Here is a 23,561-nt window from a genome sequence, read left to right on the forward strand (position 1 = left end):
CAATTTGGGAGTCGATGCATTAAATATGAACCTGATCTGAACTCATTTTTGAGATGTTATAAGTCCTTGGAGTTGAATTCTTGCTCCTTATGCCGGAAAATAATGTAATGCCTCCATCAAGCTTAGAAGTTCACCATAAGCAGAAGTCCTTCACTGAGTCTGTCCTTACATGCTCCATCTGGTCCTCAGCTGCAAGTGCGACACAAGCATTCGCTCCTCTCACTCATCTCTCAAGGGACTTTGTCATTATTGCATTTCATCACTGTTCCAATGCTCATACAAACTAGTTCCATCTGCCTTTGTGTCGTTCACTGTCAGCCGCACAACTGAAGCCACGTCCAGCATTTGTTGTAATAAAACATTTAGCCACAAGGTGGCAGCAGAGGTTTTGTCCTGACCCTCCACAGTGGATGTGACCATCTGCAGAACGTTGAGAGCGCACATGCATGAAGTGCATCACTCGCTTACTCTTTCCCCACGTGCGTGATCTAAAAATAAAGCGTTCAGCACATGTGAGAAAGGTGAAATGAACTATCTGGGGAGTGGTTTCTAAAATGCTAAAAGCAAGATTGTGATTTTTTTTTCTTCACAGATTAAGCTTATACTGTTAAACAGATGTTTACTTGAGCATAATTCTGTTTCGCCAGCTTCTCTTTCCCGGTGAGAACGAGTGAGGCCTGCTGAAATCAGAGCAGATATGTGGTCACAGATCAGGCGATGGAGGGAAGAGGTCAGCGTCCTGTTCACAGTCTGATCTTGAACTCTGTGCCTCATCCACACAAGCCTCTTGACAAGCGTTGTGTAGCTTGTACCACAGCTGTTATGGATGTGTCCGTCATTTACAAAACAGAAAAGAATCACTGCCAGAAAGGACCAAAATCAATGAGTCCATCGACACCCTCTCATCTACCATCTGGTATTCTGCTGCAAATACTCTGGACAGATATGGACGCATATGGTGATCAGGCTTCCTCATTGCTTTGAAACAATGAACTGGGTTGAGGGAATAGTGTGTGAATTTCTGCCACCAATAGGGGTCACACAGCATTTGCCTTTTGTTCTGTGAGTTCACATACCACATACCACACTTCTCCAGTGTGGGTGTAACATGGGAGGGCTGTAAATACTGCTAGCATTCTAGTACTCGAGATCAGTCTTGGTAATGCGACAAAAATCTCAAGCACCAGAAACGCACTGCAAAGGGAGAGGACGTGGTAAGTGACCAGACCAGAGGTGACTTAGTCAAAACACAACACATGTTTCTGCTGGGAAATGTTGCTTTGTTTCTCTTGTTCATATCACTGAAATCCTTTCTTGTACAATTTCATTTTGAAGCAGAGTTTCTTGGCTGATAATGCTGTCACCTCTAACTTCACCACTTGGCTCTGAGATACGAGAGGTGGCGCTATGTATGTGTGTCGCAGAGTTTGAGAGTTCTATGTTATTAAAACACGCATTTATTTGTGTTTAGCATAATAGCTAGTCTATATACTTTACAATATAGCTACCTTGCTCGCCAGATTATCCTACAAATGTCATGACCGATTGTGATTTTTATTTATTTTTCTTGAGCCCCAGCCAGAACACAATGCAGGGGACTGGTTTTTGTTCGAACTCCGATTTGTTCAAAGTCTGGGACATTCGAAAACCGAGGTACCACTGTAGATCATGGCAGGCCTCACTACTGTCCTGTAAAGTCTTTCTTCACTTTCCTCTATCCCTCTAGCTGTCGCTCGTCTGTCACCCCTGACAGGCGTCTCCACCCGACTCAGTCGCAGTCATATAAACACTAAATGCCTTCACCTGTCAATAGAACAACCAAGGAAGACAACACTCGGCCTTTTCATGTACAAAACTCTCCAGAAAACGTCATTAAAAAAAATAAAACGGAAGAGGAACCACATCTTCACATGTTGGTCAAGAGCCTGACCTGGGCACTTGGTCCTCAAAGGGCAGCAGGGGTGCAGATTTTTTTTCCAAGGATGCACAGTTTAACCAATGAGGTTTCTGCTGAAACAAGCAACACCATCCTGACTGTCGAAAATGAGACCATCTGATTGGTTGAGACCAAAACCTGCAACCGCTGCGGTTCTGTCTGGAACCTGGTCAAGATGTGCGACAGGTGGCTTTCGGGCAACACTTCATTTCCTTCACTTGATGACTGAGATCACCCGCTCTGATGTTGTCATGATGACATGATGACAAAGGACATTTGTGTGTGGACGGTCACATAAACAGTGTTTGAAATGTCGGCCTTCAAATTCATCATGATGGAACATAAACGCTGGAAACAGTGCCCTGGTGACAGCTGTGCAGAGGGTTGCCGGACACACATCACGCTCGGTCACATTCTCCCAGCATGTGCTCCGTTGAGTCTCCGAGAGAGACGGAGGCACTTTGGGAAAGAAGCAGCAGAGGTGAGACAAGAGCGTCGCGGCATCATTATTTCATGAGAGCTGTTCTGGGTGTCCTCCACCCAATGGCAATCCAGTTGAGAGAGACACCACCGTCGGAGAGAAAGTGACACCGTTGCGCTCCGCGCTGGGGAGGGTGGAGGAAGGACCGAAATATATCTTGAGCTGACACATCTGTGTCTCCGTCCCTCCGCCGTGGGAGCCGTAAAAATGCCAACATTGATGCGTCACGTCACGTTTTGCTGAATCACGCACGTGTCCTGCCTCGCTCCCAAACAGCAGACCGGGGTTTCATTTGAAGATTGGGAGGGGAAGGATTCAGTGACGTCGCCCGCTGTAACAAAGCAGTCGTGACAGGCCGGTGAGCTGGAGGAAGAGAAGGGGTGATAAACCAGGACCTGACAGCAGCTCTTGCTTCTCTCCTTTCCTCCGTTCTCTCAGCATGGTGTGGCGAGCTCATGTCCAGCTGATTTCAAATTTAATTCGAGGGTCACGCTCCATGTCTCCGGGTTAAATCCCAGTCTGGCCGCGTGAAGTGAGTGCAACAGGCTGAAGGAGTAGCACTTGCCCATACAGCCGGGGCTTCACTCGAATAACTCATCTGAGCTAAAGGTCAGACACGAGTATTAAGTTCAGGATTTTTCCGGATTCATCCAGTGTTCCCTCACAGACACTGGCACCGGTCCATTCGTCTCCTGACTGCTCATTCACTCACTCCAGAGAGATTTAGAGCTGAGCTGAGGATTCACGTTTGACCCTCTGTTTTTGGAGGATAACTATCTGCCCATCCCTCCTCAGTTCATTACATCCGTTTGTCCCGTCTCTGTTCCACCATTTTTTAAGTTTTCCCTATTTCATTCATTCATTCCTAAATCACTTCTTTCCTTCTTTTCACCCCCTCCCCTCATTTTTCCGATCCTTATCAAGTCAGTACCTCCGCTTTGGTTCACTGTCTCCATTCATTTCAGCATCTTTCCTTTTCTTCTCACCTTCCTTCTAGCCTTTATTTCATCCTTAGCTCATTTTCTTCTATCATTCTTCACTGCTTGCTTTTTTTCTTCCCTTTAGTTCATTGCGTTCTTTGCATTACTGATTCGTTCCCTTTTTTATTTCCACGTGTTTCAATTTCCTTCTGCATTTCTTGCTGGTTCCATCGACTTCTACGTACTTCCTTTATTCTCTGTCTTTTTCTTCAAACTGAATCTTATTTAAATCATTTTACATGCTTCCCTCCTTTCAGGACAAAGCAATCCAGTCATTTTATATTTGGTTTTCTCTGCTTCTTCTATTGCTCCAGCTCTACCGCTCCTTCATTCGTTTCTTCTCTCCATTCCCACATCTCTCTCATTTCTTAGGTGCCATCAAACAAACGCTCCCGATTTTGAACCACCAAAACTTCGCTCGGATATTTAAATCGGCTTTTCACATTTGAAGCTAAAAATAGACCCTCCACAAGGCAGGTATTGATCTGGTCTGAGTTATGAACCCTGTTACCCTTAGCAGTGACCTCGACATGACACTGCACTGAGGCATGTAGCTTGTTTCGAGCTCTGTGGTTTTTATACATTTCAGAATATAAAAATAAAAGTCGTCACCATGAAGGAAGGAACCTTCACACGCCCTTTATAAATCAATTGACTTGGTGTTGCCGGGCTCATTTTGGAGCAGCGATACCTGAGCTGTCAGCAGGGAATTGCTGATGTTGACGCTGTGCTGATTATCATCTCACCAAATGCTCTCCTGCCGTCTTTGTTTTCCACCGTGTTTGGAGAAGCACTTGACTTTTTCCATCACTTTATATCCACCCTCCAGCAGCGCTGCAGAGCAGATGAAAGCAGTTTGGGGCAGTAGATTATTTATGAGTGCTGCCTCAGCCCAAAGCTCCTGGTGCCAGGGCAAGAGTTTGACTGTCTCCAAGCCTGCAGGTCCAGAACGTCCAGTGCCCCGAGAGCAAGAACATTGACATGAGAGCCGGAGGAGACGGACGACGGACGACGGAGGAGGAGGAGGAAAGTACAATAAGAGCAAGATATATTGTCCTGGAAGGGCGGAACATGTGCGGAAAGCAAATGGCGGAAAGTCTCATAAGAGGAGATGAAGAATGAAGGGAAATGAAGAATCTGCAGCAGCTTTGTTTTATTCATGACAATATGCTTTAGTGCAATAAGAAGTTTTACGACATCAAGAGGTCAGCAGAACACAAAATGTGGAGACGACGGTTTCAATTCCACCAGAGACTCTCAAACTGAATGTTTATTTACTGATAATATCTCATCAGGTTATGACAAGAAGGTGTGTTTCCGTGTATTTGCTTGTCGTTATTATCATTTTATATTGTATTTTCATGCGAGCGTGTGTGCGTGTGACTGGTCCGTGGTGTAGTTATCCAACTGTCATTGCAGAGCAACAGTGCAAAGTCATGTTCAGCAAATGTGCTGGGAGAGGTGGAATATTTGTTCTGTGTCAGGGAATGTCAGACATCTTGTTTTGCGTCAGTGCAAACAAACGACAGGACAGCACCTGCTGCCGAAACATGCCAGACATTGTTGCCCGTGAGCAAGGAGTTGTTTTTGGTTAGTTGTAAATCGTGGAGCGTTCCACTCATACTTAGACGGGGGAATATCCGAAAGGAAAGCCAGGACGTTCGGCAGGAGGTTGGATATCAGATGTCAAGTCGCAACGTTGGAGAACTGAAAATCCAAGATGGCTTCCCTGAACGGCCATAGTTTCGGAATAAATACCATCTGTCCCTTTGTGTTTTTTTTTGTACTTACTTATGCTTGTATTTGGACTAGGCGAGTGTGGGAATTGCTTTTGTGGACGTCACCATTTTGCTTACCAACTGTTATTTTTCAGAATTTCCTATCAAAGGGACCAGTGATGACCTGATAGTTTTGAGCTGAAATATGCAGTGGGAGCTCAGTCTTAGCGAAGATTTCTGGATTTCCCTTGAGACACCTATTTTAATAAGTATTATAGTAGTCTACAGGAAAACTAGGGTAGCAACACTGACCCATAACTAAGCTGCCTCTTGGGGACAGGACGGACTCATTCAGTGTCCTTTTGGCAGTGTAGTGTTGCGCTCATGCTCCATCCTTCTTTGGGATTCACAGACTCAAAAGGCCTCATCCACGAGGAGGTGGTCGTATTCAGGATGTTCTGTGTCGGCCAGGCCTTTCGTCCTTACGTCGGATACTTTTTGTGGAGCCACATATTTTTTAAAAACAATGACATCACAGCCCAGTCTGCTTTGGTTCTCTCCCCAAAAAAGTCGCCACCTCACAACAACCGCCTCACAACTACTAGTAGTGTACATTTGGCACCAACTGTTCATCTTTTAGTTGACAATGTGTTTAGCTACTCTTTCATTATAATGAGCGGCAAACACGGACGTGCTTCGTGTGAAAGCACACAAGCTTTATTCAAACAAGCACTTATGGAATTGAAATGCTCCTTTGGTGTTGATGGAGCCCGGACGCTTAGATATAGATATAGATATAGAGAAATGTCGCTGTTGTTGTTGTTGAGGTTAGTTAAGGCTCAATTTAAAAAAATAAAAATCTTGATCGTCTTGTGTTCTTTATTTCATGCTCTTCTTTTATTTCCACAATTCTCAGGCGAGAACCTTGAGGTACCAGGACGTCATCAGGTTTAGAATGTATAAAAGATCACGCAGAGATAAGAAAACAAGCAGAAAGTTCAATATTTGTCGATGAAAATGGGAGCTGCTCTTGGCAAAAAAGTCAATGTTGCAAAGACAACATTAGCAAGCAGCTGGTGACAAAGATCTGGCCTGACTGCTGCCACACCTGATCTTTATCTCTGTGGCTGCGTAACCGTGGATGTGGGCCGCTTCTTCGGAGGGAGAGCATTTGGAACAGGAGGATTATACAGAAAAAGTTGACGTTTCAGCGAATGAATTATTAACATTAGATGCTCTTCAGTGCCCCAGTAATGGACATCCCCAACTCAAGCCCCGGCTGCTGCCTGCTCACCATTCACCCCTGGTATTGCATTTCAACAAATGCCCCGCATAAATTATTTAAAGCCGAATCATGAACTATTTGTGGGCACTGACTTGGCTGCTTTTTTAGGGCCATTAGAGGGGCAGGTGGAAATTCAGCGGATGCAGCGCCATCAGCAGGCGTCCCGGCATGAAAGAATCGCCGCATCATCCTCTTCATCACATGATCCCCCACGTTGCATAACAGGCCGATGTCCTGCAAAGCCGATTCCAGCTTCCAAAGCCTTGAAATCCAGATGAAGCGTTTCGCAGTCGACCGATGATTTAATCCACTCTCATTTGTATTCTGTGGGAAAGTGTGGTTTAACGCTTGAATGGCTCTGCTGAGAGGTTGCTATTACCGAATTAAATGGGAATCTCACCGTGGGATTTCAGTGACTAGCCATATGGAGGCTGATAGCTGCGGCTCCAACGGCTTCTTCAGTGAGTTTCCTGAAACTGCTCCAGGATATAAACATCGCAGATCCTCATTGAGCCTCATGTTGCTAAATTGATCATTTAAAATTGGCACTGAAGCTACTCCGCTACATGGTTTGCCTGCAGCGTGGGACTGACCGTGGAAATCACCCCAACTGTACAGTGTTCTGACAATAGTAGCTGTAGTGGTGTCTAAACTTCTGTTACTACTACTTTGGCAATTCTGTTTAGTATGATTTGATTTTATTCAATTAAAAAAAAAATTCATAATTTTGTTTTTTTTTTTAAGAATTTCTTCGACATGTCATTTCTTTTTTGACACTTTTTGTTAGCATTTCTCTCTGATAATTATTGGCTTTTTAAAAAAAACTATATTCTCATTTTTTTCATACTTGCTTTGTTGCTTTGAGACCCTTAAAAATCTTTTTATGTCTATTTATTTATTTATTATGCCTATCTTGTTCATATCCACTGAATTTTTTTTTTTTTTGAAAACTTGTTTTAGCCTACAACTTTTATATTCATACATGAATTCAAATGTCACTTTTTTAGGGTGGAGAATTGTTTTAAAATATCCATAGACTTGTAGCATTTAGTTCTTTCAACAATCCACAGGTGTCCTAGTTTGACCTCCCTGACCTACAAACCTTCGATTCAGAGAGGAGAGTGGGCGTGACTTCAGCCATTGATCAAGTGAAGGGCATGTCTGCAGTCTGGACCACAGCGGCGATGACGACAGCCCACTGCAGTGAGCAGCTTCATGAATGGATCCCTCTCCAGCCTGCTACAGCAGCGCTGCTGAGTCAAAACAACACAACCCTTCTTGTGTCACACAACATTTTAATTCAGCGTCGTTTTACAAAGATTAATGGAAAGCTAAAAATAAAGTTGTGATCCAGATGTTCATGCAAACATGGCAGAAAGTCAGTGCTAACATATGAACAGCACACAGAACAGATAGATGAGGACACCACAGGAAAGGTTGCATAGAATGTACACGGGGAAAAAAACAAAATATAAATGGTCAACAAACTGATCAAGGCTTTTCTTTGCGGGAGAGAGAGCAGCTAAGCAGGATAAAAAATATATATATATTCGCTATTACACCTCAGAGAAAACCTCAACCCGTCCCTTCTGCTCATCGCTCAAAGTGCATTAAACTGCTCAGTATACAATCATGTGTCGACACGTGTCGAGTAGCACGTATTCTCAACCACTTCCTGGTCTATCAAGCACTTCCACCTGTGACGCAACTATTTAAGGCAGTATTAACTTGCTTCCAACGTTTCTTTAGACTCATCTACAACTCATTCAGCTACAACTCATCGCCTCATTACACGACTGCACCTTTCATCTGTCCCATTTAAAGTGGGTTCATGGATAGAAAGGATGAACGTGTGCTTTTAGAAAACAGTTGAGGATGAATATACAAAAGCTCTGTTAATTCACAATATCATTAATTTCACTCCGACAATACAGTCCAATCGTCTAGAATACACGGAGAACTGCAACAGGAAGACATTCAATATGAAACAAGAAGACATTTATACAGTATCTATACAGCTTGCTTTGCATCAAGTGTGCAATAAAGTGGGTTGTGACTACGGCGACGGTGAGATTCGAACCTGCACAATGGTGTGTTAAATGAAAACTGCTACAGAAGAAAGCAGGCGCTCTGGTTTCAAACTGCATTGAAGGTGGAACACAGACTGAAGCGAACACATTTCGACGACTCACTTTTTTCACTGACAAAACTAGTTTCTATCACGACCAGACTCAAATCCACAGTGGAGTTCAATGAACACGTGGCGAACTGCTCCTTGACAAGAAACGACTCCAGGTTTGTTTCTCACACCACATCTGAGAGAGAGAATCTGAGGCGTCGCTGATGTAAACAAGGGGAGTCAGTAAAGAACTGGTGGACTGAAGACTGCACTTAAAGGCATGCGCACACTTGTGTTCCGACACAGGAGAAACAGTAAAGGCTCAAGTAGCATATAATACTGAACCACCAGGTCTTGACTCTTGCACAGTGAGTAACGATACTTCGGAAGTTGGTTCGACACAGTTTGCAAAAAAAAAAAAAAATTCTCAAAGATGAAAATGTGATGATACATTTTTGGGCAGCGGCGAAGGCAAATCTCTTATGTTTTTTTTTTTGGTAATTGAGCTCAATAATGTCAAATTGTTTCATATGAATGATAAGGCTGTGACACGGAGGGCAAGAGACGACCTTGAATCTAACAGCCACAACTGAAAAAAGGGGTCTCTATGAATGTCTTCAATCGTTGCTGGACACAAACAAAGCTGAAAGGTTATTTTCCAGGGTGTTCAGAAGTCTGCCTCCCTAAAAGTGAACATTTTTATAGCGGTGAAATGCCATCTAAATCTTAGGAATCACTGAGAAATAGGTGCTGAAATGAAGAGAAGCTTAACTATCCGAACACAGCATCTTCACATTTACAGTTCAGATACAAACTGAATTGACTATTCAGCGACTCTTCCGCAAAGTGCTGATGCATACATGTAAAAATCGCTACCAATGTTTAAAACGAAGCAGCCTCGAGGAAATTACAAATGATACTTGGCCATGTTTTCGCCTGCAATCTAGCCCTCAAATTCACCCGGGCTAAAGAGAGGAAAGATACCATTCCTGGCGCAGAGATTTCCGCACCATGGCTCTGAATATAAGGCATTTAATGTTCTATCAGGAGGAAGCGAACACACCCATGGATGTCACAGAGTGGCGTCTTCCCCAGGCTGCAGGAGATTAGCAGTGACATAACGTCAGCCAAGAGGATTCCTGCGTCTCCTCCAGACGTCGTGTGCAACAACAGACCTAAAATACCGTCAGCAGCCGAGTGCTTGGCCAAATAAATGCACAGCTCTTCCCCGTCAGGATCAGGGATGCTGCCTGGCACGTTCGCTCCGTCACGTGTCTGGACATTACATAACAAGAGCATGCCCTCCCAAAGGGCAGTGAGCTGTACAGGAGCCCCGACATCAAGGCAGTTTATCTCACAACATCCCGCACTGAGAACCTCTTGAACGCTCAGTGAAAAAAAAAAAACACTTCACAAACACAAAAACGCTTCATTCCTGGCTCTCAAGTGTGTGAAGATGCGATTTAAATCATTCTTTACAGGCTGGAGTTGAATTCTAACATGTGCCAAAAGTAGGTCTCTTACTTTTAAGGGAATTCCGAGGTGACCTTGGGATTCTTCAGCCGGTACAAAAAAAAAATCATTTTTCAAAGCCTCACCCAAAACTCCAGCACCTTAAACACACTATATTAGTAGGGTCTGTTGTTTTTACTGGGACTCATTTCATCAGGAAAGGTGCGGTCAGGCCGTTTAGTCTGCCTAATGTGCGGACCAGCTCGGACTCCTATCGCTCCGTGTATATATAGAACCACACTTGTTACACTGAGTGAACAAAATAACTGCGCAGTGTGACTTATTCCCGCACAATGTGCATCACAGGCTCTGCACTGAAACATGCCAAACCATCCAGAGACACTGCAAGGGAGAAAGAGGGTCAGATTTAAGGGAGCTGGACTGGCAGAACCGAGTGGGAGCATGTTCTAAACAAATGCATTACATGACTTAAAACGCTCCCTTTAAGATGTCTTTGCCCAGGCCCTCTGGTTCATTGGAACCGGGCCTGGATACCAAGAACAATTGCTACCACCAGAGCATGAAGCAAGGAAGACATCTCAGATGAAGTGAATCCAGCCGTTCTCCCACTCCCGCGGTGGAGACATCTTGAACTTGTGCCGCCGAACTTTGTAGTTGTTCCCGTTGTTATTGTCCCAAAACTCCTGGCCGCCGACACAGTACTTGATGGCGAACTGCAGGCTCCCTCCGTTCTCCGGGTAGCTGGGCATCACCACCTTGAAGGAGAACCTGTCGGTCTCGCCGTCGCTGGAGTTGGGGACGTAAGACGCCAAGCTGTCCATGAAGGTGATCCAGTTGTTGAGCGAGTAGCGCAAAGACACGCTCTTCTCGAAGGCCAGGTTCAAGACGCGCACGAATCCGGACAGGCTGAACTCGTCCGACTCGACGCTCTCCAGCAGAACTTTCACTTCCCTCACCTTCTGCTCGAAGCCAGGAAGAGAGCCGGGGCTGGAGAACTGCAGCTCCATGAACACGGACTGGGCCGGAGCCCGCGGGAACCTGGTGTTCAGGTGGTTCAGCTGCGCGGGCGCTCTGGGCAGTTTGGCCAAGATGCGCTCCGGCACCTCCGGCGCGTCCGAGTCGTCGAAATGTTTGACGGAGATGAGCTCCAAACCCAGAGAGTCCGCGAACCGGACTTTCTTCTGACTGCTCGGGCTCCTGGCGCGTGAGATCTCTAACTTGGCGCGCTCCGTGGGTGTCGGCAGGGACTTGCACCTCCGCCGCAGGTTGGGACTCTGCGGCGGCGGCTTGAGGAAGACCTCCCTGCCGCGCGGTCTCTCATCCACCACGGGGCTCTCGATGGGCTCGCAGGTCCCGTTCACCAGGTCCAAGTCCTCCCCATCCTCCAGCCGCGGGTTCGCCGCCGCCAGACTCCCGAAGAGCCCCGCGATGCAGCTGTAGTTCCTGGGCAGGCAGTTCTTCGGGGGCAGCATGGCCACGGCAGGGCGCGCGCGCTCGGCTTCCATACACTGCACTGCAGAAGCGGCCGGTGCGCTCGTGATGAAGAAGCGCCGTCCGCAGGTGTCAGCGTCGCGGCCGTCGATAGGCGCTGCGCTCGCGTCACTCGGCTGCTCCGGACCAATCAGCGCAGCCGTTGCAGCTGGTGCCAATAATCCGGCTGAGACGGGTCTGACTCCGATCCGAGTGGGAAAAAACAGTCCCGCCACTCATTGGACGTCTCAGCGAGGCTCTTGCCGTTTTGTGCCGTTTGTGCTGTTCGCGCGCCTCTTGCTGCGCAACTGTCATGGCGTGACGCGGAAGCGGCACGTGCGCCGCTCTCCGTAGGTGTACGTGCCAAACCAAACGTCCGCTCTTCCACAAGATGACACCGCAAAACGCACGCAAATTATCGCCGCGTAGTGACGCAGAGTACAGCCCAGCGACGCTGCCTCGCCGGCGGTTTGCTCTGACATGACGTGAACTACAGACGAAGCTTCTTTTAACCGAGCGGAGTATTACCTAATCCGACCGGCAGCATCTGACACGCCCCTTCTGTGACTTCACAACTGGCCGCACTCGGTTGCCATGACGATCCACTTCACCGCTCTTCTGGCTTTGCCCTGTTGGGAAGATTTTCAGAGATCTGTGACTAACTAAGTAATTACAAATAATAACTACTTTGGAACAATGTTGTTTTTGGTTTATATGACTAGCATTTACCTCCAGTTTGTTTAATCATTCATTTTAAAAATAATAAAAATAATTCAAAAGTCTTCATTTAAATCATTTTATCATCTAGCGTTAATATCTATATTTTATTTTTCATCTTGTTTTATTTTTGTTTGTAATTTTGTTGTTGTTATTATGACTATTATTATTATTATGATGATTATTATTATTGTCATCTTAATTTTTATGTTTCTGATATTTATGTCGTCCATCCACATATACCTGTACAGCAATTTGACATTGTAATGGGCTTGTTCATGACTGTATGTTTAATTCTTACAGTGGGATAAAGAATTGAAAAACATAAACAAACCCCGGTTGTCATGACGACGGCGTCCATGTTTGCATCCCAAAGTATTTCCGGTGTCCTCTGCGACTGCCGTTACGAGTAAACACTTGGATTATAGATAATAACAGCGGCCGGGACGGGAAACAAACATAAAATGGACTGAACAAACTGCTGGTGAGTAAAATGACTGAGACTCGTCTTTTTTGTCGGTGACAGTTTATTTTCACGAGTTTACCTAAGAGACAGTGACTTTTCCTTCCCAAATTAAACGATAGTAACAAAAAAATATATACATAATGCAGTTCAAAATGGACAATAAATGAATGTGGCAACAATTTAAAACATTTACGCAACTTTTTGTTTGAAGTTATTTCACTTTTAATTCACTTGTTTTATTTATTCTGTTGCAGGTACTGATATTTCCCTTAAAACAAACGAAGATTGTATTTATTTTAGGCGTAACAATTCATAATAATTAAATATTGCTACTAAAAAGCATGCCACTGTATAAACCTCAGTAAGTGACATTAATGGGGTATTTACAAAATAACTCTTGTCTCTGTTACCTACTTCTATTCATGAAAAAAAAAGATGTCATGTTAATTTAGATCTATGTTTATGTGTATGTTGAGCTCAGCATAAAATGGCAAGCACAGAGGAACACCAACTCAGGTCCCACAGGGAGAGTCCAGTCCCGCAGGAGCTCCGGTGCAGGTCGGAGAGAAGCCACGTGGAAGCCCTGCTGGCCATCAGCGATGAGGTTTTCTTCCAGCAACTCCAGCCTTTCCAGGCTCTGTCTGGCTGTGAGGAAGCCGTAAGCATCAACCAACTTACTTTCTGACCTCAATAACTGTTGTTTAAAAGTAAATATAATAGTGTTCATGTGTTCACAACAGCACTATTCCCACATTATTCGCATGTTTTCCTAATCATGTTGAAGATGTCAACCATGTTTTAGCACAGAGGTCGGCAATTTTATTTCCTAAAGGGCCACATTAGAAACTGTAACTGTTGTGAGGGGCCATCATCAAAAGGAAAACAGCGATGACTACAAAGCATGACTGAAAAACATCCAAAATATATACTTGAGTAATAAGGACAAAACCTAAAGAAGCGTAAATATGCCATGAAACTTATTGACATATTTCATTTTATATGAATTTAATTTGAAAATAAATCAACATAACTATGGACCAGACGTTCAAGATAAAAAGGCAATTTATTTCAAAAATATATTTTCAATATTCCTTCAATGAGGAACAAGAAAAACAAAAAATAGCCTGGCTTTCAAACAAAAACATGCTATATTTACTGCTGAGGTGGTGGTGACTAATAGAGAAAGAACTAAAACAAAAGCAGAAAAATTACAACATATCAGTTATAGTTTTAGTCTGATGTCAAAAGGGCCATGAAAATACAGGCATCGGGCCACATATGGCCCCCGGGCCGCACTTTGCTCAGTTCTGTTATAGGAGGATGACTAACCTGGAGTTGCCCAGCTCCTGTTTTAAACAGATGAATCTTCAACTCAAATGTTATTTACTTTCATGTCTTAGTTACCTCAGCTTAACTTGTGTTTGAAGTTTGACTGTTGATAACAGCGCGGCTCAATTCAGCTCTTGTTTTGATCGTGTCTTTCACTTTGTGACTCTGCGTTTCCCTCTCAGGTTCGAGGCTGGGACAGAGGGTCTCCACTGGGCATCACGCCTCAGTCTCAGCACAGAGACAGCAAAGCCCATCTGGAGAGCTCCAGTCTGCTTTCTGCTAAAAGCCCAACGGACCACGGCGATAACCAAACCCAGCCTTCCAAGAGCACACACCTGTGTGACCAGGAACACACAAGCCAAAAGAACACGTCTGTGGCCGTGTCCAGTGGGCTGAAGACCACAGCAGCAGAGGAGAGGAAAGAGGTGGCCCGGACGTCTGCACAGCCTCAGTACCTCCCCAGACCAGTCAAGCCACCGAAGCATGTCCACAGGCCAAACAACGCAGCAGTTCCCATCAAGAACTTTACATTTCTACCACCGATAAAGTCGCCTCATTGTACCTCAGACCAGGCTGGCAGCAGGAAGGGAGGTGAGGAGATTTTGCATCACACGTTGGACAGGAAGAAAGGCTTCCGTGCCGATGCCTGTCAAGATCTGCCCTTGCACCACATCAACCACGCATCTAGGAGCGCGGCGGGTCAACACACCTACCTGTTCTCCGCATCCGTGCCGAAGAGATACCTCACGCCGTCCAGACCTGAGGCCGCACACTACTCACTGGGTAAAGCGGTCCCCACCGCCCGAGCCAACATGCAGCCCAAGTGCCTCTTCTCCTGAATGGGAGCTGCTGAAGGACGTTGACGCATGCAAGATTCCACCAGCAAGTTAAAAAATGTATGCGTTTTCTATAGCCAGTGACACTTGAGGATAAGGCTTATCTGAAACTTGTCAGTATCATGACATCCTTGAACTCATACCAGAATCAGAATCCAATGTATTGCCATGGTCAGTGGGGATCCCACCAAATAGGAAAGTGCTTTGGAATGAAGCGCTGACATAAAATAAAATAAAATAAAATAAAATAAAATAAACAAAGTCTGACGGCCATATGGACTTAAATACAGCTCCAAAAACATGTCTTGTCTCATTTGTAAAGGGACACACAGCCACCCACACACGCTAGCTGTGACCTAACTATCGCATCCAGTGATACATTAGTGTGTGACTATATTGGTATTAATAAAAACAGCAATTTTCTTTCACCTACACAACTTCAGTTTGCTAATTCTGGAGTCAAATATTGCGATTGAAATGCAATAGATCAGTTATAATGCAGCTATTTTGTTTTGTTTTTTGGTTCCCACTTTCAGTTATGAACCCAAACAAAGTGAAAGGGAATTTTGCTTTGTGGCCAGCAATGCTTGGAATGAAGCAATAAGAAACAAAGGCAGGGTAATAATGGAAGTGTCACCACTTCATTCAATGTTTTCGCCTCAGAACACAGAGTTTGTTGCAGACTTGGAGCAGAGAAGAAGCTGGTTTCCATGACATTGCCTGACCTTCTTCTTTTTTTCATCAATATTTTAGCAGTGTGGATTTGAAGCAGCAACATGACGTGATAAAAAAAAAAGAAAAGAAAAGAAAAAATCTCTTCCAGAACAGAGAGCGATGCAACTTCAGGGCTCTTGGACGTATGTTCCCACAAGTGCTTCCGAAGCAGTTGTTGTTTCCAAGCAACGCTGTAACGACCTCATAAAGGGAATGAAAGTGTGACTCTGTGCTACTTCGTGTTTATCAATATCAGGACACAGCTCGCTTTGTCTCCATTCAGCTCCGCTGATGACTCAGGGCGACACAAACTGCTGCCAAACCGTCTGAACGTCCTAAAAAAAAGGAGCTAACACTGGACAAATGAGGGTGTTTTTGCTGAGGTTGCAAATTTGTGTATTTGTTGAAGTTGTGATGGTTGATGTATCACTTGAATTATCAGGTATTTGAAAACATATTTACCATGAATGATGCTCATCACTGCCACAGTACAATAAAATGTTCTCAGTTTCTGTTTGACTTGTTTCTTGTCTTCAGAAGATGAGAGAAACCTGCTGGCACTATCTACAAACTGCATTTTACGAGTTGATAGAGAATTCATTTCACTGCTGCAGCCCTCAGTCCAGTGATTTATATTTCTGTTTTTTTTGTTCACTTTATTTGCCATTTGTAATATTTGACAGGCAATTACACTGACATTTGGCCATGACACTAACCAAGCAATAGAACATTGTAATTGCCTAAAAATACAAAAAATAAAATGAAATAAAATAAGAAAAACAAAACACATTGAACAAAACACATGCACATGTAATCGACATCTTTGAGTCTTTCTAAACAAGTTTTCAGGTATGACTTCCAATATAAACAATGATGGGTTCATATCTTGCTCTGTAATTTTTCCCCATTTCAGTTTTGATGTCTTCCTAAAATGCTTTCACCACTGGATAAACCCAGAAAATATGGTCTCCTGGCATGTCACAATTTCTCCAACTTCCAGTCAAAGTCCTTCCGTCACCGGCCACCAATCCCCCTGCGACACCCCGAGCACACATATCATCTTCAATTGTAATATTAAGTTCAAGTTCCCACTGCTGTTTAATATGCAGACTATTATCCACTATGAATATCCACCATTAGTCTTTTATACAAATGTGAGACCATTTTTGGCTTGGTTTTCCATTAAATGGATGATATATTTCTCAAACTTAGGTGGTTCTTCTCATACGTTTTCATATTTCTGACGTGCGTCAGGATCCCCGGAGCACTTTCCTAGTATTTTCCGGTGCTTAAAACATAATGACTCAAGGACCTTCTCCAGAACGACTCACAGATTTTCAAGTGCTTGTTCGCACAGATCCGACTCATAATTACAGTGTTGGTCGAGGAATGTCTCCTCGTGTTCTTGAAGCCGGATAAGTTTAAAAACAAGTCATGGTATGACACACGTATTAAGTTATTAAAACACTGTCTGATTAATAGAATTTGGGAAAACAGACGCTTCACTTGTTCATTTTCCAGATGTTTATTGGCATCAATTCAAGAGTAGCTTTCGGTGAAACAGCAACAAAAACCAAGAGCAGTCATCAATAAGCTATGCTGCAATCTGTCAGCATGCGATACAAAACAGCTCATGTTTTGTGAAAGAAAAGGCATCAAACACAGTAAGGTTTTGGAACGAAATCTCTGCTCTGCCACGTGAACAGACGGCAGTCATGGACAGAAACAACAACTAAATCTCGTGGCCTGGAAGACACAGTCAACAGAAACGCTGCACAATCTTTAGTTTTCAACAGCAACACTGACAACAAAATCCTCTCTGCTTCAATGCTCCTTGGCATTATTTACAGACATTCATGCAAGGGACATGAAAACAGAACTGAACATGCAAAGTAAATGAGCAAAGATTCCTTCCGCCAAACTAACACAAGACAGAAGCAGCAGCTCGTTCCTCGGTGAGCGAAGGTAAGCGATTCATTTAAGGCACCAAAACCCACGTAGAACACACAGCAGTTGCCCACAATGCCACTGGTTCAGTTCACACGATCAGTGCAAAATAAAGAAACTTTGATACACAAGGAACTGGTGGGCGTGAAGAAAAGCGGCCTAGCGCTGCGCTAGTCAGCAGACACTTGAGAAAAGTCACATGAATAAATGACGACTCTGACCTGAACACCCGCCTGATCAGTTCAGCCAAGAGAAACAGACTTCATCTTTCAGCTCACACGGCTGAAGCTCGAGCCCACCTCCCTCACATGCTCTCACAGGTCAGCAGGTCTCACGCGTACATCAGTAGATCTAAAGACATTGTGCTACCACAGTAACAGTTACATGCACGTTTCCAAAGTAGACCCACTACAATCTACACGACTTAACAGAGCTCAGAACGTTCCAGGGAACGCCGACTAAAGGAACCGAGAAGTAGTCGGACACTGAAACAAACAAACCTTCCAAAGACAAGACACGTAATGATACATTTCTGTGCAAATAAATATGTAAACTGTCAAAAGCTTAGGGTGGCTGTGATTTAAGCTCATAAAGTGCACAATGCTGTCAGGCTGCAGACTCGGAACTCGCCCTTTTGGAATGATCAAACAGCTTTCGGACTTGTTGGGAAAGCCGCGGACCGCTGGAGGTGAGGCGGCGGGATCCTCTCACACGAAGAGGCAGACGGAGGAGAGACGCTTCAGGGGAGTCCGGCTGAAGCTTCAGCTGTTGGGTTTCTCGTGGGGCTGAAAGAGAGCGCAGAGCTCCTCGCACGTTTGGGTCTCCACCGAGCTGAAGTGGGACACCATGTTCCACGCCAGGTCGGCCGTCGTGAAGTCATCCATGACCGTTTGGGTTTCGTTGCTGGTCAGAAAAAGGTGTCCGAGGCCGCCCGCCTGGTTGGTCTGTGTCTCTGTGCTGTTCAGGAGCCTGGCGCTGTCGCCGTGGCCGACCGGGGTCTGTTGCGGGACAAATGCAGGAAGGTCCGTTTGGGTTTCCGTGTCGGACGACTCTGTGCTCATCGAAAAGCTCGGGTGGCGCAGGATGCTGCTCAGCGGCATGTGAGTTCCGGCGCTGAGCAGGAAGTTGAGGTCAGTCTGGGTTTGGATATCAAAGAGCTCCAGGTCGCTGGCTTGGGCTCGGTTTGGTCCGACGCTTTGGTCCAGCTCGTCCATCAGCAGGAAGTCAGTCTGAGTCTGGATATCTAAAGACTCCAGAGGCGTGTCAGCGGCCAGGCCTTCCAGGTCACTCTCCTCAGTCTGCGTCTGAATGTGCACGGCCTTGAGGAACTCCTCAAAGTCAAAGTCAATGCTGCTGTGCTGTTCCTGACCGGGACCCAGGCCCGACGCGCAGCTCACCGAGCTGTCGCTGAGCTCTTGGTGAGCAGAGAGAATGTTCTCCAGATCATTCAACAACGTCATCGTTTGAGTCTGGTTGTCCGCCACGTTGTTGCCGTTGAGCTCGTCCGTCTGCACCCCAAAGCACGTGCCCCCCGCCGACTTGGAGTGCTCGTACAACGGGTGACTTGCTAGAGGCTCTCCAACATCCACCGCTGTTTGAGTGGAGACGGTGAGAGCGTCAGCTGAAAAGGGGCTGGTGCAAGTGATCCCCTGGTTTTCTGACTGTGGCAAGAGGCAGGTTTGAGTCTGCCGCGTTCGGTTCGCGGGTCCAGGCGAGGTGGAACGCTGGCCTGGGCTTCCGTCTGTCTGAGCTCCGATGGTCGATGTGTCCTTCACCCCTGATGAGAAGGTCTGGGTCTCAACATTGACTGGCAGGAGGATCTGCGCGCTCACACTGATGTCAGTCTGAGAGCAAGAGGAAACCGCAGACTCGCCGCCAGAGCACAAGCCCATCCCCTCGCCAACTGCCGCAGGGATTTTGGAGAGGAACGACTTTTCCGTCTGGATGTTGGTGGATGTGCTCCTTCCTCTTTGTGCTCCAAGAAGACCCGCCGTCTCATCCACCATTCCAAGATTGACCTGCACCCCGGTGCTGATGGGCCCCAGACAAGAGCGAGAAGTGGGCATGCTGACATGTGTAGTTTCCAGCTGGGGGACCACAGCTCCGGAGGCTTGAGGCAGGAGGTGCAGGGTGCCAACCGAACCCTGGCTGTCTACTGCCAGGACGACAGGCCTCAAAGAGCCGCTGTCTGAGGACGGGAGGAGGACCGGGAGGTGAGCCAGCTGCATCACAGGCACGCTGACTAAAGCAATCTTGGGTTTGGGTAAAAGCGGCTTTTGGAGGTTCTTGCGTGGGTTTGACCTCAGACTGGCATTAACATCGGCAGTCAAATCGAGCATCTCACAAGTCACTTCCCTGTCTTTCACCTTTTCAGAGCCACTTATCTGCTTCTCCAGCTTCCGCTTTTTAACCGGGGGAATTCTGCAACACCCAAGAAAACACATTTTCAGAGTTCCAATAACGTCCTCTCACAGTGCTAAGCCTTAAACATTGCTTAGTCCAGGTTTTGTGATCGAAAAGCTACAGAAGAAAATGAACCAATTTACCAATGAAGTGCCTTTTTTGTTGTACACCTTTTATGTTCAGTTTTAATACTGTACATTAGCCACGTATGGTGGCTGTAGTGAGTCACTGAATTGACTTGACAGCTGCAAATCTGTGATAGTGAGCAACTACGGAGAAGTTCTTGAAAAGAAAAAATGATGTCACCACCCCAACAGTAAAAACTGTTCATGAAAGCACCTGTTGAAGCAGGTTTGAAAATTCATTTTATGGCGATACTTTCATTTACACTTTACTTATATCTTCTTTGGAGTTTAAGTAAAATATATAATTTTTATTTTATGTTTATATTATGTTATATTTATACATGGTTTTATTATATGTATTTTATTTAGAATTTTATTCAGTTTTTCCAATTTTCTCCACAGTTTGCATCAAATGTATTTTTTTTCTTTTTTTCTCTAGTAAATGTGATGAACATGACTTGCACCTGGTTCTGCTGCTGGGTGGACTTTTCGATGACAAATATCTTTGAGATTATCACATGGTTTCATGCCATTTCACGAGGTTTTAGTTTGTTTACGTGTGAGTAGATTAAATATGGTTGTTGATCACAAATGAAATCAGAAGTCATGAATCAGTAAACATTGCTCAGATCAGGTTTTGTAATGGAAAAGCTACAGAGGAAACTGAACCAATCCACCAATGAAATGGGGTCAGTGGTTGATGCATTCACTTGCCTGTGCTCTGTAGGGATCTCATGTCCGGTCCTGTAGATATGTGAGAGCAGCGCCGCCCTGCTGGCGTACGGGCAACCACAGGTGCACTGGTAGGTTTTGCCACAGTCTTCAACATGCCGTTTGAGGTCCCACTCTGTGCTGTAGCCATTATTGCACTTGGAGCACTTGTGCTTCTTCTCTGCATGCATCTTCATGAAGTGCTGAGGAAACAGGAGGAGGAGGAGGAGGAGGAGTCAATGACATGGTCAGCACTAGTTGCTTGGGTAAAATCCCAGAGCTTAGAAGTGCATCAATATCAAAAGTTCTTTGAATACTATGTAACCTAGTAGAGTAAAGAAGCATGTCTCGGTACTTCACAAGTGTTCACTGACTTGTTTGACCAGAGAGAACTGAGAGAAGGGTCTGTTCGGGCCCCGGGGACAGCCCTCGATGGGACAGCAGTAAAGCTTCTTGCAGGCCTTCATGTCCTTTCTGACCGTGGGATTGACGAGACCGTCCTGAGAAGAGAGGGAGGAAAAACTATGATGACTTTAACACATTCATTTGCATTTAAAGGACATTTTGTAGATTTGGCAAACTCTACCAACGGTGGGGGAAGTGTTTTACTTGATATCTTTTCTATGTTTACTTTGACTAGAATGTGGATTTTGTCAGTGGGGGGTCCCACCAACTAGCAAAGTGCTTTGGAAAACGTGCAGACAAAAATAAAATAAAATAAAATAAAAAGGACTGATCACAAATTCATCAATAAAAAAAATAAGACAAAAATACAGACAAAATCCATGAATAATTCAGCCTTGTTGCGTCCGAGGTTCGGAGCTTATCGCATTACGATCGAGGATCAGATCATCTCTAGATGGCTCCCACTTTTCGTTCCTTTGATGATGAATGCTGAGCTGCCTTCTGAGTGTGGGCTGCAGCTTGAGTCATTTTGATACAGACCCAGTTGTGTTGCTTACTGGATCAGTGGCTGTTGTGCAAACAGAGTTTCATTTGTGTCGCTGAATATATTTCTGCTAAATGTCACCCTGATCACAGAGAGTGCTTCTGATCATGACCATGAGATCCAGGCCCAACAGTAGATAGATACAAGAGGGAGAGGGGACTAAAGTATGTGCCATGAATCGGTCAGGAATCAACATTCATTTTAAACGCATCAGTTTAGACCAGTGATTCTTAACCAAAGGCTTGGGGGCAATGGTTGGACCGCTAAAAGTTTTTTTGTTTCAGACCTCTGGGTCACGTGGGCTGCAAAACGCTTTAATACATTAGCCACGTATGGTGGCAGTGTGTGTCACTGAATTGACTTGACAGCTGCAAATCTGTGATAGTTAACAACTATGGAGAAGTTCTTGAAAAGAAAAAAAACGATAAAGACAGTGATGACGCCCTCAAAAGTAAAAACTGTTCATGAAAGCACCTGTTGAAGCAGTTTTGAAAAATAATTAGAACATTTTATGGCGATACTTTCATTTACATTCTTCTTTGGAGTTTCATTGAAATGTATTATTTTTATTTTATAATATCTATACATGGTTTTATTATATTTATTTTATTCAGAATTTAATTCAGTTTTTCCAATGTTGCACAGTTTGCATCAAGTGTATTTTTTTCTTTAGTAAATTTCATAAACATGACGTGCACCTGGTTCTGCAGCTGGTTGGACCTGTCAACGACAAATATCTTTGTGATGATTTCATGTCATTTCACAGGGTTTTAGTTTGTTTACGTGTAAGTAGATGAAATACGGCTATTGATCACAAATGAAATCAGGAGTCATGAATCAGTTCTAGTACTTGAATGGGCCCCGGGGCCATTTGTTCTGGGAAAGGTGGGCCCTGAGATCAGAAAGGTTCTGAGCCCCTGGTTCAGACAACATATGTTCACCTTCAGTCAGTTAGAAGGTGAAGGGACATCCCACCGATGAACTTGCCGTTTGTTTCTCTCTCAGAATCTACAGAGTGACCAGCTATACTTGGTAGACATGGCATACTGCTCTCGTGTGAGCCATCTGGGAATGAAACACAAGTGTTGTGCCCTGTCAGCGACAACAGAACACAGCACTTCTTTCATGCCGGGGAATGTTCGTGACTCCCGAGCACAAATAATGATGGAGCTCACTCAGAGGAAGAGTCCAGTCCAAGTGCTGCCACGTCTTTGATGAAAGCGGAGCAAACACACAATGACCAGATGAGACATCAAACAAACACGCAGCGAATCAATGCCAAGCCTTCAGAGGACCTGAAGACTGGTCCGCTCAACCAATCATCCGATGATAAGACCGTGATCGAGTTGATCAAACTACCGTTAAGATGAGTGAGGGCGCGTGTACAAACGGAGAGGCAGACGCCTGAGACGGTGTTGGGAGATGGCTGACTGGCGTTTGCCTCCATGTTTACAAGTTAGCACAACAAAGCTACGCGGACGCGTTACCTTCACTCGGTGGGACTTGACCAGGTGCATGTTGAGGGCTGGAGAGTTGGGCAGGATCTTGCCGCATCCTTCCACGGTGCAGAGGATGTTGGTCCTCACTTCTTTGGTCAGTTCGGTGATGCTGGGCTTGATCATTTCCCGAGGCTGCGCCAGCGCCTCCCCGTGAGTCCCCGGGCTGCCGCCGGCTGGTGGCGCTCCCTTCACTTCAGCCATGTTTCTGTGGTAGTGGCGGTTCTCTGGTGTCTGCGGCGGTAAAGAGCAGCGCGGCGCCGGCGGCAGGCATGAATGAGCCGTGACATAACGTCCCTCGGCTTTGACTGGAAGGCTGCAAGCTTAGCCCGTTAGCCGCTGCTCGCCTCTGCAGCGAGGCTTTCGATTACGTCACGTCCGGTAAGAGGCGCTTACTTCCGCTTTA

General features: G+C 45.2%; 3 protein-coding genes across 3 annotated transcripts; 1 reads left to right on the forward strand and 2 right to left on the reverse strand.

Moving 5' to 3' along the window:
• Positions 1-7,675: 7,675 nt before the first annotated feature.
• On the reverse strand, positions 7,676-11,979 carry LOC128758869 (protein phosphatase 1 regulatory subunit 3E). Its single transcript, XM_053865314.1, has one exon. It carries the CDS (start codon positions 11,495-11,497, stop codon positions 10,571-10,573), a length of 927 nt encoding a protein of 308 aa, XP_053721289.1. The 5' UTR covers positions 11,498-11,979; the 3' UTR covers positions 7,676-10,570.
• Positions 11,980-12,046: 67 nt separating this feature from the next.
• LOC128759427 (uncharacterized) lies at positions 12,047-14,886 on the forward strand. The gene is made up of 4 exons (XM_053866360.1): positions 12,047-12,128; positions 12,483-12,663; positions 13,127-13,303; positions 14,157-14,886. The coding sequence occupies exons 3-4, from the start codon at positions 13,133-13,135 to the stop codon at positions 14,811-14,813; spliced, it is 828 nt and encodes a 275-aa protein (XP_053722335.1). The 5' UTR covers positions 12,047-12,128; positions 12,483-12,663; positions 13,127-13,132; the 3' UTR covers positions 14,814-14,886.
• Positions 14,887-16,882: 1,996 nt separating this feature from the next.
• Positions 16,883-23,530, reverse strand: atmin (ATM interactor). Its single transcript, XM_053865436.1, has 4 exons — positions 23,147-23,530; positions 21,085-21,210; positions 20,714-20,913; positions 16,883-19,892 (listed from the first exon to the last, which is right to left on the reverse strand). Exons 1-4 carry the CDS (start codon positions 23,357-23,359, stop codon positions 18,233-18,235), a joined length of 2,199 nt encoding a protein of 732 aa, XP_053721411.1. The 5' UTR covers positions 23,360-23,530; the 3' UTR covers positions 16,883-18,232.
• Positions 23,531-23,561: the final 31 nt, after the last annotated feature.

Source organism: Synchiropus splendidus, chromosome 5 (assembly GCF_027744825.2).
Source record: "Synchiropus splendidus isolate RoL2022-P1 chromosome 5, RoL_Sspl_1.0, whole genome shotgun sequence".
Lineage (NCBI taxonomy): Eukaryota > Metazoa > Chordata > Actinopteri > Syngnathiformes > Callionymidae > Synchiropus > Synchiropus splendidus.